The sequence below is a fragment of the Prunus avium genome, chromosome 6 (assembly GCF_965620075.1).
Source record: "Prunus avium chromosome 6, drPruAviu1.hap1.1, whole genome shotgun sequence".
Taxonomy (NCBI): Eukaryota; Viridiplantae; Streptophyta; class Magnoliopsida; order Rosales; family Rosaceae; genus Prunus; species Prunus avium.
This window is the reverse complement of record NC_142289.1, coordinates 8830739-8843996: the sequence shown is the minus strand read 5'-3', so window position 1 is coordinate 8843996 and position 13258 is coordinate 8830739. Positions and strand designations below refer to the sequence as shown.

Sequence of the window (13258 nt, the reverse complement as noted above, 5' to 3'; positions counted from 1 at the left end):
GCACCCAAATCAACACTCATTCATGCATTTGACAACCAACCAGAGATTTCTTTCTTTTATTTTTGCACTTTTATTTTATTTTATTTTTATTATAGTAATTAATAACTTAAGTAGAAAAGAAAACCTGAAATTAAAGCATGGCTAAACGGTATAGACCGAGTCCTAGTCAAAGGGTTATGTTATGTAGACTTGTGTTTTTTTTAAAGGTTTTGGAGCTCACATAAACCAAAACACGCATACAAATTCAGACGGCATCTACACCAGTTGAGTTGAACCGAGGATGTAGGGTCAACAAACAAAACACAATCACAATCACTAAATCACATAATAATCCACCACATTAATTCGTTATTCCACATACAATTTGGCTAAGTCGCGCATTTCAAGACTTTAAAAGAAAGAAAGAAAAATCAATCACTCTATACCTATATGATTTGGTGTCTCGTAGGGCTTGCTCATTGTCTTTTACAAATTTACGAGAAAAATAAATTTCAAGTTAATTTACAAATCGTTATACTATAATGGCATTACTCATGAGTATATTCGTTGTTTCTTGATGTAAAATTCAATGAATTCCATTTTTCGTTACCTAAACGCCAAATGATGGAAATAACACTAACCTAGTATTCATACAAGTAAAAAAAGAATTCACAAAGTGCTAAAAGACGGTTAAGTTCATAGTTTGACAGACGAAATGGTGAATATTGTAACAGTTTTAAAAGATATGGACAAAATTCTTACATAGCCCCCAAAGACAATAATGCAAAATATCATAGTTCATCCTAAAAATAAATAAATAAAGGTGCAAAATATAATCGACAAAATAAAAAAAATGATAGAAAATAAAAAGAAAAAAGAAAAAAGAAAAAAGAAAATAAAGCGCGTCTATGACGGCAATGCATGAATAATGATGGTCGGCCGTGGCCCGTGGAGATTGCGAGGAGGTCACGGAACATCCCATTTGACGGGGTTTCATAGTTTAGTGCTCACATAAAAACACACACCCATTCGCACACACGCACACGTACGGCTTACACGCCTTTTATAAGTTTATAGCGCCAACGCCCACACAAGCAGCAGAAACTAGATAGATAATCACAAACTTTGAAATCACCAAAACCAAGGCCAACCACCAAAACTCTCTCTCTCCATCTCTTCCCCGGACACGCTCTTCTGGCGGCGCGTCGAATTCAGTCGCGGCAGAACTATGGGACAGTCTTCTTCCTTTCCCGAGGCTCCAGCGGAGCATGGCCATAGAGAAATCTCAACTAGCCGCCGGTTCAGCTTCAAACCGATGCCGATTCTTTCCTCCTCGCCGGTTCAGCCCGACGAAGAACCCGACTTTTACGAGGAAGTCGCTCACGGACGAGACTACACCGCCGATCTTCCCGACGAGTGTTTGGCCAGTATTTTCCATTTCCTCGGCTCCGGCGACCGGAAACAGAGTTCGCTCGTCTGCCACCGGTGGTTCCGAGTGGACGGCCAGAGCCGGCACCGTCTCTCTCTCAAAGCCCAAGCTGGGCTCCTCCCTTTCCTGCCTTCTCTCTTCGTTCGCTTCGACTCGGTCACAAAGCTCGCGCTTCGCTGCGATCGTAAATCGATCAGCCTCGACGACGACGCTTTGGTCCTGATCTCGATCCGCTGCAAGAGCCTCACGCGGCTCAAGCTTCGTGGCTGCCGCGAAATCACCGACCTTGGGATGGCCTCGTTCGCGCAGAACTGTAAAGGCTTGAAGAAGCTATCTTGCGGCTCGTGCATGTTCGGTTCCAAAGCCATGAACGCCGTCGTCGAGCACTGCACGGCGCTCGAGGAGCTCTCGGTGAAGCGGCTCCGTGGCGTCCAGGACGGCTCGGAGCCGATCGGCGCAGAGATGGTGTCGTCCTCGCTGAAATCTATAACCTTGAAGGAGATACTTAATGGACAGTGCTTTGGACCGCTTATAGTCGGTTCGAAAAATCTCAAGACTTTGAAGCTAATTCGCTGTTTGGGGGATTGGGATAGGGTTTTGGAAAAGCTTGGAAATGGAAATCGGGGTTTGATTGAAATTCACCTAGAGAGGTTGCAAGTGACCGATTTGGGGCTTTCGGGGATATCGAAATGCTCGAATTTGGAGGTCTTGCACATTGTTAAGGCTCCTGAGTGTTCGAATTTTGGTCTTATTTGTGTTGCCGAACACTGTAAGCTACTGAGGAAGCTTCACATTGATGGATGGAGGACGAATAGGATTGGGGATGAGGGTTTGATTGCCATAGCCAAAGATTGCCCAAACATACAAGAGCTTGTTCTGATTGGCGTCAATCCCACCTCTTTGAGCTTGACGGCAATAGCTTCCAATTGCCAGAAGCTGGAAAGGTTGGCGCTTTGCGGTAGTGGCTCAATCGGGGATGCAGAGTTTGCTTGCATTGCTGAGAAATGCGTGGCGCTGAAGAAGCTTTGTATCAAGGGGTGTCCAATTTCCAATGTTGGTCTTGAAATGCTTGCTTGGGGTTGTCCTAGTCTGGCCAAGATTAAGGTCAAGAAGTGCAGAGGAGTGAGCGGTGAGGCCGCGGAGTGGTTGCGAGAACGGAGAGGATCCTTGACTGTGAATTGGGATGCTGGTGAAATTGGATCAATCGATCCTAGTGGCTGTGCAAGTGGAGCTGTAGAAAGCGGGATGGAGTTTCAGATGGGTCACGTAGCGGTTGCTATTGCTCCATCAAGTAGCAATGGTCCATTGGCATTGTTTAGAACAAAGTTTGGGTTTTTTTCAGGTAGGAGCTTTGTTCCATGCACATTCAGAAGGTGGCCAGTTAGTGAGAGTAGTTCCAGTGGAAACTCGTAGGGAATCTTTCTGTGGGCTGCCAAAGTTGCCTTCGGGGCCTCAGCTCACCTTGTCATGTTGTTTTACATTACAGTTTATTGATCAATTGAATTTCTTCTGTATTCATTTTCGGCCTTTTATGATGCTGTGTTGGATTTTTGTTCGCAAGGAAATGCCTTAAGAAAAGCTGGCATTCAAGTTGTACTTATTTAGGTCAATTGTCCAGGAAACACACCTACTTCATTTTCTGCAGTTTTGGTAATTTGCTTCTTTGAGAACTTGTTTACTTTTTCCTACATTTTTCCCTTGATATCATTTGCCCCTCCTTTTTTTGGGTCATTTTTTATTATCTGAGCTGAAGGTAGTTTGTGGATTGTTTCTACTATTAGATTGGTAAGACTTGTGTGGCTTGTTTCTACTATTGTGATCGATGGAATATGTAAGCGTGGAATGGTGTTGAGTTTTGATGCAGGAAGTGCTTTATAATCAGTTTTTGCTCGATCAAAGAGAATCCGAAACTGCTTGTATTTGTTTTCTGATCTGTGTGGTTGTGTTGGTTGAGTTTGAATTCGTGCTGCATATAGCCCTTGTGCAATTTAATGTGATATGGGTGATACTTTTGTATTGAGAGGCCTTTTGGAGTGTGATGTATTGATTCTGTTCTAAGTGCCTGAGTGGGTTGAGGCTTGATGGTTTGGTTTTTATTTGAGTCACAGATCAAACTTTTTCTGCTAGCAGTGACTTGGCAAAGCAAGCAATTATACAAAGTTTAAAAAGGCAAAGTTAAGCTTTTGTTTTTGTTTTTGGTTTTGGTTTGAACAAGTGGTTAAGAGAGACAGCTTGTGAGCGTTACAGAAGCGTTGTTCCTGAATTTCTTCCAACATTTAAGGTCATGGTGGTTTGCTTGCATGCTTGTCCTCCCAGCAGTATTATTGCGAGCGTGAAAAAAGCTATTGGGTATATCTTGCCAGATTGTGCAGCCGAACCAACTTGACCCTCCTTTTTCTTCAATATTCCCAATTATTGTTGTAGCAGATTCTGTGTTTCCTCTAAATAGGGCTGTTATATAATTATTACCAAGCTATCCCAACTGTTTATTACCAACCCAAATTATTAGGATTTAAAGAATAGATCACATGTTTACTGATCTATAATTGAGGGATGAGACTGACTTGGTTAAAGAGAATTGTAACCTTGAAGCTTTAGAAATTATGTGATGATATAATGGGTAAGATGTGAACTTATGATGATGTCTTTTTTAGTACGAACTTTAGTCTAAACTACAATGGATAAGGGGATTTCTCACGCACACACAATTATGATGCCGTGAGGATTCGAACTTGAGACCTATGATCTGCAAGTCAAGACCTTTTTCCACTATACTAGACCTCATTGACTATTATGGGTTGTTTTTCCAACAATGAGATTACCATGATTCTCCACCCAAGATTCCAATATGATTCTCCACCCAAGATTCTAATTCCTTCAAAATTAGGAATTGAATTCATAATACTATGGGCTCCTCACTAGTGTTTTTATTTTCCATATTTAGTAAACACATAAATAATGTGTATTTTGAATGCAACTCCTTATTTTAATTCTGATTACGGATAAATAAAAATATCATGATATATGAAATGACGCCCAAAATTATTGTTTTATAACTAATCCAAAGGGCAAGGGCAATAATTATTAACTTTAATTTATTTTCTATTTTTTCTTATACTTAAACCATTAATTTTGATAAGCTTTTCGGTTGCTACGTGTCAATATTTATTATAAAATTCTCACCTAAAACTTCAGATAACATTTTCGGATAAAATTTTTGGATAAGATTTTCAGTTGCCACGTGTCCATGGCATGATCCTGCAATTGATTCTCAAGTTTTTCTTCGTCCATTTTAAATTTGGAATGACCAGAAATCTTTTGATCTTTACTTTCTTACTTGTTGCAATGTAGCAAATGTTTTCTAAATTTGGCCGTTTAGGATGGTGGCATAGATAACTTGTGATTGATCTCGGTTTTTTTGGGCATTGCATAATTTCACTTGGGAGCTATTTTTAGGATAAGTTTTTAAGGATTTGGATCACAATCACAAGAACGAAATCAAAGCAACCATGAGTTTGGGCTGTTTGAGATGCATGAGTCTTGACTTATTTTTCCATTTATCTTTTTGTTTTTTCCAGTCTGTATTGAGTTATGAAGTCCGGAAGCCAGGTTCTCCACACAATTGTCTAGATGATGCTTGTGCTGCAATGAAACTTGTTCTTGCTAAGATAAAGCGTGAAATTGGCGATATTATCCCCCCAGTTCAGGATGATGTGAGTTTTTTAATTTTTCATTATCTTTTAAACCCCAAGGAAGTGATTCCAGGTACACCATTATTGTCCTATAACTCTTTCAATTGTAGGTACGTGAAGTTAATATGGCAAAGCTACTTCTCCACAGGATACCAATCACAGTGCCTAGTGAAGAATTGCACAATGCCATTCCTGGGAAGTCAAGGTTCAATATCCCTTGATTTGTTAAATTTTCTATAGATTACGTTGGTTCAGTGTGATTTGGAGGTATTACGTTACTGTTCTACATGCAAAAGACCTCTACACATCATGTGAAGGATACTGAGTTGGGCTGCTTGCATTTTGATAAAATAATCTGGGTATCATGTTTTTCTTTCTCTCCAACCTTCCTCTTTTTTCCCTGCTTCTTAATCATTTCCAGCAACCATCTGTTCAAGCTCAAGGAGATAAATATTCTGCCTTTGCTATCTTTAAGAATCCACAAGAAGCAGATCAAGCATATGAAAAAGTCCAAGGCAACAAGGAAAAGGTACATACCATAGATGTATATTTATATCATTCACAATGCTGATCACGTATATAATATCTTATTATGTACATCCTTTATTTTCATGCAAGTATATTTTCTGGGTATACTAGCAGTTGATTTTAATTTGTGTTCTTTTAAGTGATGAGGTTAATTGTCATTACAAGGAAACTTCATCTTCTATCAAGGCACTATGATCTAGTTGGTTATAAATAGATAATGTTGTTAATCTATCTTATTATAGGACTCATCTGGGCGGCCACAGAAGCTTATTTCATTTAAGCTCAGCAAGGGTGTATTCACTGATTTATACGTTCGTAAAATGGCACAAGATGATTCGTGTGCCCAAGTCTCTTCTAAGAGAGCTTTAGAAGTTGAAGAGAACTCAGGTGTGCCTAAGAAACAGAAGACAGATCAGAATATAGAAGAGGAGATGGTGGCAGACTTAAGTCAGTGCTGCGACCACCTTAAAGAGATAGAAAGATTGAAGCAAGAACAAGAAAAGGTGTCAGAGCAGTGTTGTGATCATTTAAAAGAGAATGAAGGATTGAAGCAGCAACTTAAAAATAAGAAATTTGAAAAAGAAAAACTTGTGAACACGTCTCGAGCAGTTCTCTCTTTCCCCTGTTCAAATTTGCTCATCTCTGTCTTCATTTGTATTTGATTGGCAACTAGGGACAGACCAAAGAAACTGGAAGGTAATAACAAATGACCAATCATTCCAACTTAACATTTGATTCCTATGGTGAAAACAATGAAGTGAATCAAACAACATCTGATTCCTATGATCCTTCCAAAATCAATGCAATCATGTGTATGGAATGTTTTATACATTGGTGTGTCAAAAAAACAAACCAGATGAGTCGTCTTAAAAAATTTGATGATCATTGACATAAAACAGGAAAAAAAAATAAAGGTAGAAATCCAAGTAGGTCCAATTGGCCTACATGGCCCAGGCCCAGATCCCATCCAAATCCAATTGTGCCTGTGTAAACCGGAAATAGATCCGGTCGAACTGGGCGATCAGTAAACTGAGGTCTCCTCCTCCAAATGAAATAAGCCCAAACAAATCCCTTTAATGAAATAAGCCCAAACAAATCCCTTTCGCCGCGGGAGCTATTCCAATAGAGGTAAATGGCTGGATACCCTTGGGTCACTGCTGTCGGCGGTGGATACCCTTGGGTCTCACCTAAAAAAATAAGCCCAAACAAAACCATTCTCCAGCTCTCTGCATTTATCAAATCAAACGACAACAAATAAACAGAAAAAGACGCGCGCCCGCAGAGAGAGATAGAGAAAAGAAAAGAGACCACCAAAGAAACAACAAACTATGCAATGGACGCTGTAGCGGCGGGAATGGGTCTCGCTGCAGCCGCCGCGGACGATCCGTTCAAGGGATCGCCGTTCGTCGCCGTTTCGGATTGGAGCTACTGCCTCTCGCGCCATTACCAGCACGTGCTCGACCGTACGACGCCGCACGTGCTGTACCGGTGGCTGGCGTGCCTGGCGTGGCCTTGGTCTACGTCATCCGCGTGTACCTGGTCCAGGGCTTCTACGTCGTGTCGTATGGCTTAGGGATCTACATTCTCAACCTCCTCATCGGCTCTCTCTCTTCAGGTCGACCCTGAGGTCCACGACCTCTCCTCCGGCGGCCCCTCCCTTCCCACCCGCGGATCCGATGAGTTTCGACCCTTCGTCCGCCGCCTACCCAAATTCAAGTTCTGGTAAATTCCCCCATTTCATTATGTAGTTCTCACCTTTGTCTTTAAATGGCAATTGCCCTCATTGTGTTTGTTAAATTGCCTTTTAAAGATTGCTTTTTGGTAGTCTCGTATTATAGATTTAGACATTTGTACATTTGCATTCGTTGAAATTGGTTTTGATTTTGTGGTTTAGGGTTTAGGGTTTTTGTGGCTTTAATATCTGAGAGGTGGATTGATCTCTCAGTATTGAGTATATAATAATAGCCTACTGCTGTTGAAGTAACACCTGATTTGTTGCATTGATGCAGGTTGATGGAGACTTTGCTGTTGTATTTTGCAACATGAAGCTGTTTTTTGATTTTGCATCAATTCAATGACTCAACAATGCAAACTGGACAAGTGAGTAGTTTGCATTGGATACAATTGCATTACGATTTTGCTGTTGTGTGAGGTTGAGGTCTTTGCAAAGTACATCAATTGTCTCGTTCAAGAGAGTTGGAAAGTGGTTTGTACTAAAGATTTTGGTGAGGATTTGGTTTATTACACAAAGCCACTCCCTCTTCTATGTCCAAAACACTAACCCTTACCAGCAGCGACATGGCCATGGCAGATAAGATAATAGACCAAATCATCACTGAAATCTTTAGTACAAAGCACTTTCCAACTCTCCTGAACGAGACAATTGATGGACTTTGCAAAGACCTCAACCTCACACAACAGCAAAATCGTAATGTCATTGTATCCAATGCAAACTACTCTCTTGTCCAGTTTGCATTGTTGAGTCATTGAATTGATGTAATAGGTTTTGCGAGGAATTGAAGGTATTTCAAAACCACAGGCCGATGACATAGTCACGAGAGCGTATCATAAAAACCTAGACGGCTCGCTATGTTATTTCACGTTCAAGTATGTTTTATATGTCCACAAAGAAAACGAGAAGCCTAAAACCACTTTTGAGGTGCTCCAATACCTCCGTTCCCTCGGTGGATCGGACCTCCGTGAGAAGAGTGATGTCATAAACCTCTTCTTAGATGACTATTACAAAGCGCCTCCAGATCTGAGACATAAGAAGGAGCCACCGTACAACAACTTTTTGTGGAGGCTCCTAACCGGGATGTTCGGCAATGACAGAGGCAAGAGGCCTGTGGTGGAGGTTTCTGATTCTGCTGCCAAGAAGCGCAAAACCAGCGCTGAGAGCAGCAGCGCTTGCTCATTTGAACAAGTTTGGCAGCTTTTGGTTCTCAACGAGGACATCAACAAGCATGTATGTCTGTATTTGGTTTCATGCATTTGATGATTCTGTGACACATCAAATTAATTAGCCTATTAGTGTCTTTGCTCACAGATGCCATTATACAAATAATGTATAAAAGATTGGATAGGCAATTGAAGCACTGTGTGTTTACATCAATAACCATTTGGGTGTAGTAGGTTAAAGCTTTGGTATATATCAATCCAATGTATGTATGTCTGTGTTTGGTTTCATGCATATGATGATTTTGTGACAAATTAATTAGCCTATTAGTGTCTCTGCTCATAGATGCCATTACACAAATATTGTATCAAAGATTGGATAAGCAATTGAAGCACTGTGTGTGTACATCAATAACCATTTGGGTGTAGTAGGTTAAAGCTTTGGTATATATCAATCCAATGTTAGTGTCTGTCCTTTATATTGCTTAAATTAATTGTTTGGTGGCATTAAGAATGAAAGATACAGAGTGACTGACTAATATGAGAAAACTTGAATTCATGTATGTTTCATTCTAGAACGTCTACGTTTACTACTCTAAACAATATATAGGATATGTCAAAAATTGTTTTTAGCATATTGTAAGAATTCTGAAAGTAACATTTAGTCCTGTGTACTCCATCATTCTCCGAAATGAACTGGATTCCCGAAAGCCGGTCACAGAAGATTTCAGAGACACTTAGCTGCTATTCTGCCATATGAGTTACCTCTCCTTGATCTCTTATACAACCCCCAAACTTCTGACTGCTTTGTCCAACTGAAACGGAATATTAATATATACCACTCATATTCATATATCCCCCTTATTGGTAGATAATGCATGCTCTAATATGGTAATTGATGTCTGTAGGTGGGTGTTCTAATTGAGGAGCCATTTCCAATGCTTGCCCTTCATGACCTTCGCAATTCAGTTCAAAGTGGATGAGAGAGAGTCAGTTAGGTTCATCTCCACACTCTTATACGTAAACCCACGAGTCTGCAGAGCTATAAGTTTCTTGCACTTTCTGACATGTAAATGATGTATTACAATCTAGCCTCAAGGTTGAGATTTGTAAATATATATAGACCAACGAACCTTGTTAGTTTTGCCTTGTCTATTGGACAGAGGATTATGTTTCATCAATGTATGTGCAGCTAATGTCACCCCTTGTCATAATTAAGACAACTTAATTTGTCAACTAAGAAGCAATTTAAATATATATGCTAATCCTCTTAATAATATGGTAGTAGCCTCGAGGGTTATTTTCAGTTTGGCACCGTGCAGTTGTCCCCTTAACCTTAAGGCAAGTGTTTGTTCAAGAATTTTCAATTTTGACAATAAAGACCTTATTTTTGTAAAGTTTTTACAATGTGGCTATGCCCTTAAGCTTGATGTTAAGTAATGATGCGGCGTACGTGAGACACACTTTTTTAATGCCTTCGCACGATCTTGAACTATCTATGTGATGATCTCCTCCATCGTTACGCAAAGAGAAAGAAAACTACAACTGCTAAACAACTGTGGGATGCTCTAAAATTAATGTCCGGAACTCAGAGATATCTGGTTAGAAAGTACATGGAATGTCAGATGGTTGATGAGAAGCCAGTTGTGGAGCAAGTTCAAGAATTCAATCTCATTGACGTTGTGTCTTCTGGAATCACGTTGAGTGAGAAATTTCATGTCTCTGTCATCTCAGCCAAGCTCCCTGCCTCTTGGAAGTACTCAAACATCAAGTTGTTGAAGGGCAAGGAGGAGCCTTTGACTTTAGTAGTGTTGATGGATCCTTTGAGAGTTGAAGAAGAGTACGTTTGCCTATGAACACATCGGAGGTTTTTTATTTGTTTTTAATCCATGCAAGAAATTATTACGCTTTTTAGTTTATTTTATCAAAGATTAAAACATATTAGCAAACAACATGACTAGAATTTCTAAAATTAAAGTTTGGAGATGGAAGGAGGAGACGAAGGTGAAACCCTAACACCAATCTTAACCAAAAACAAAATACCGATAAGCCCAATCGAGTTCATGGTGTTATCCTTTTCAAGTTGCAGTGCAACAAATAAAGATAAATTCACAAAAAAAATATTGACACGAATTAAAAAGCTGATATGGTTTCTCTATTTCGTTTTACATTGCTTGACTTTTAATTTGACTTGCCCCTATATTTATAACTTCATGGCCCTGTTGTTGAATAAATTGTCTTCCAATTTTGGGCTTTAGTCCAGTTTCTTGTATTGTTTTTTGTTTTTGTTATGTTTCTTTAAATTTATTTTGTCAATAAAAATATCATCAATTTTAGAACAGGGAGTGGGAGGTGTCATTGTGGTTCGAACCTTAAATCACTAATAATATGCAGCAAATGCTCTTATCATTGAGCTATAGACTCGTTGGAAATATGATTAGTTCATATGTGCTTCATATGTCTCTTTGGAAATAAATTTTTTTAATGACACACAATCATAGATAGCTAGCTCTAACTAAGTTGCTCAAAACGTTCTTCAAAATTAATGCAAGCTATAAAATATAAATTGTTGCTAGCTAATGATGAATAAATTCATTAATAAACTAGTGGTGTTTTCTCCCTGATTGGTGACTCTTCTTCAACCCTCAAACGCTCCATCACCATTGATAGATTGAGATTCTTGTCGAACAGCAACTTCCAGGCCACATTTTTCCAAGATGCAGGGAGCTTGTTGATTATGCTATAGACATGAAACATCTCATCCACGGGAACCCTAAAAGCAGCAAGGCAATCGAACATCTCATTAAGTTGTTCAACTTGCTTCACAACCGACTTCTCCTCCACTATACGAAACTCCATGTACTTTCCAACCACAACTCTCTTTACTCCCAATGTTGATCTTATATCTTCCCAAATAGCATCCCATAGTTGTCTTCCAGTTGTAGTTTTGCTTACCGTCGAGTAATAGTGGAAGGCATAGTCAGATAGATGGTTCAAGATCGTCCGGCAACATAAGGCGTCGTCCTGTCCTGGAGCCATTTCTCTGGAACAGCCTTTGACAGAGCAGTTTGTTGATCAGTAATTGTTGCTGCTGCTTCATGTCCTACAACCTTGGAGCATGGCTCGTGGTCGTGGAGTACATATGCAACATTTAATTCCTTTAGGTATAACTGCATGTGTTTGGCCCAGGTAGGGTAATTCTTCCCATTATAACGAACAATCTCAACTGGAACAACTAGTTGTTGATTGAGGACAAAGATCAACAAGAAGTTAATATTCATGCATGCAATTATATATACATAGAATTTGAGACCAATCCTATCCTAGGCTAAAATTTAAACTCTAGCTCTAATGAAATAATTAATGATTCTACACGCACGCACACACGTATACCTTTGGAATTGGAAGTAGGAGCAGGAACTTGACTTCCACCAGCGTGCTCTTGTGCACATGTACGTTCAGTTGACAGCATTAATGTCTCAATACAAGTTGGTTTCCCATCGAAATATGAAAAGAAAGTATGATAGTTGGTTTCCCTTATTCTTGTCCATGGTGGCTAATAATAAAACAAAGAAATTAAGAATTTAATATTTGGGTTAGAACCAATCATATATATGGGAGCGAATCCGTGCTACTATATTTTTCACACAATTATTTGAGTTTAGTGTTATACATATAATGATAATCGGTACAAGTAAAGTAACCAAACAACAAAAATTAACTTGTAAATTAAGAATAGGTTTATTGGTCTCCAACCTCATCGTCAGCAGGCACCTCCTCAATAATTTCTTCTTCTCCAAGGTGCAGGCTCAGGCCCCATTTGAAACTATTGCGCTCCATATATATGTATGTATGTATAGTATAGAGAGGGAGATAACAGTTTATTGAATTCTCTCTCTTTTTATCTGCTTTGAAAAAGCTCAATGGGACGCCGGATATTAGAGATAGTGGACCTCTTTAGGGTTTATATACAAGGGCAAAGGTGGAGATACTAGGAAAGGAAATTAAATATAGAGGAATAGGAATAGGAATAGGAAACTCTAAATTCTAATTAATTCTTTAATCAACTAAAGAGGTAATCCATCCACCCCAAACTTTTAAAAGCAAGAAAGACAAGCAAACCACCAAAACAATCGACAGAAAGAAACTTACCACTTTCCTGTTTTATCTTCTTATTTTTAATGATCACTTTAAGCCTATATTTTTTTGTTTATATCAAAAAAAAATTAGGGAGCTTTAGTTTTAAACCATAATATAGTTTACTAATTTAGTAGAAAGAAATACAATTTAGTCTAATTAGCAAAAGACCAAACACCAAAATGTAACAAAAATACCATTACAAAATATGAAAATTACAACATATGCCATTTTCAGTATTTAGTTTTAAACCAAAGCTGAAAAACGACATCAAACTAAAACTGAACCAAAACGACATCAACTGAAACCGAAATTGAATCACAACCCATTTTCGCGACCTTTCAACTTCACCTCCAGACCACCAACGATCATCGAAGACCACCAACGATCGAAGCCACCAACGATCATCGAAGACCACCAACCCATTCGCGCGACCATCATCGAAGACCACCAACGATCGAAGCAGATTCTTCATCTCAGTTTTTGGTTTTGGTTTTCTGCATCTCAATTTCTGCAGTTTTCTGCATCTCAGTTTCTGGTTTTGGTTTTCTGCATCTCATTTTCTGGTTTTCTGGTTTTGGTTTTCTGCATCTCATTT

At 39.2% G+C, this 13258-nt stretch overlaps 2 protein-coding genes and 1 long non-coding RNA gene across 3 annotated transcripts; all 3 read left to right on the top strand.

Moving 5' to 3' along the window:
- The first annotated feature begins 1026 nt into the window (after positions 1-1026).
- On the top strand, positions 1027-3086 carry SKIP2 (SKP1/ASK1-interacting protein 2). The gene has a single exon (XM_021974055.2). It carries the CDS (start codon positions 1208-1210, stop codon positions 2819-2821), a length of 1614 nt encoding a protein of 537 aa, XP_021829747.2. The 5' UTR covers positions 1027-1207; the 3' UTR covers positions 2822-3086.
- Positions 3087-4917: 1831 nt separating this feature from the next.
- LOC148293596 (small RNA degrading nuclease 3-like) lies at positions 4918-6290 on the top strand. Its single transcript, XM_088254532.1, has 4 exons — positions 4918-5121; positions 5211-5305; positions 5452-5629; positions 5871-6290. The coding sequence occupies exons 1-4, from the start codon at positions 4918-4920 to the stop codon at positions 6288-6290; spliced, it is 897 nt and encodes a 298-aa protein (XP_088110658.1).
- Positions 6291-6826: 536 nt separating this feature from the next.
- LOC110769977 (uncharacterized) lies at positions 6827-9704 on the top strand. The gene is made up of 3 exons (XR_002528662.2): positions 6827-7350; positions 7638-8593; positions 9432-9704. It is a non-coding gene; the product is annotated as an uncharacterized LOC110769977 (long non-coding RNA).
- The last annotated feature ends 3554 nt before the right edge of the window (positions 9705-13258 follow it).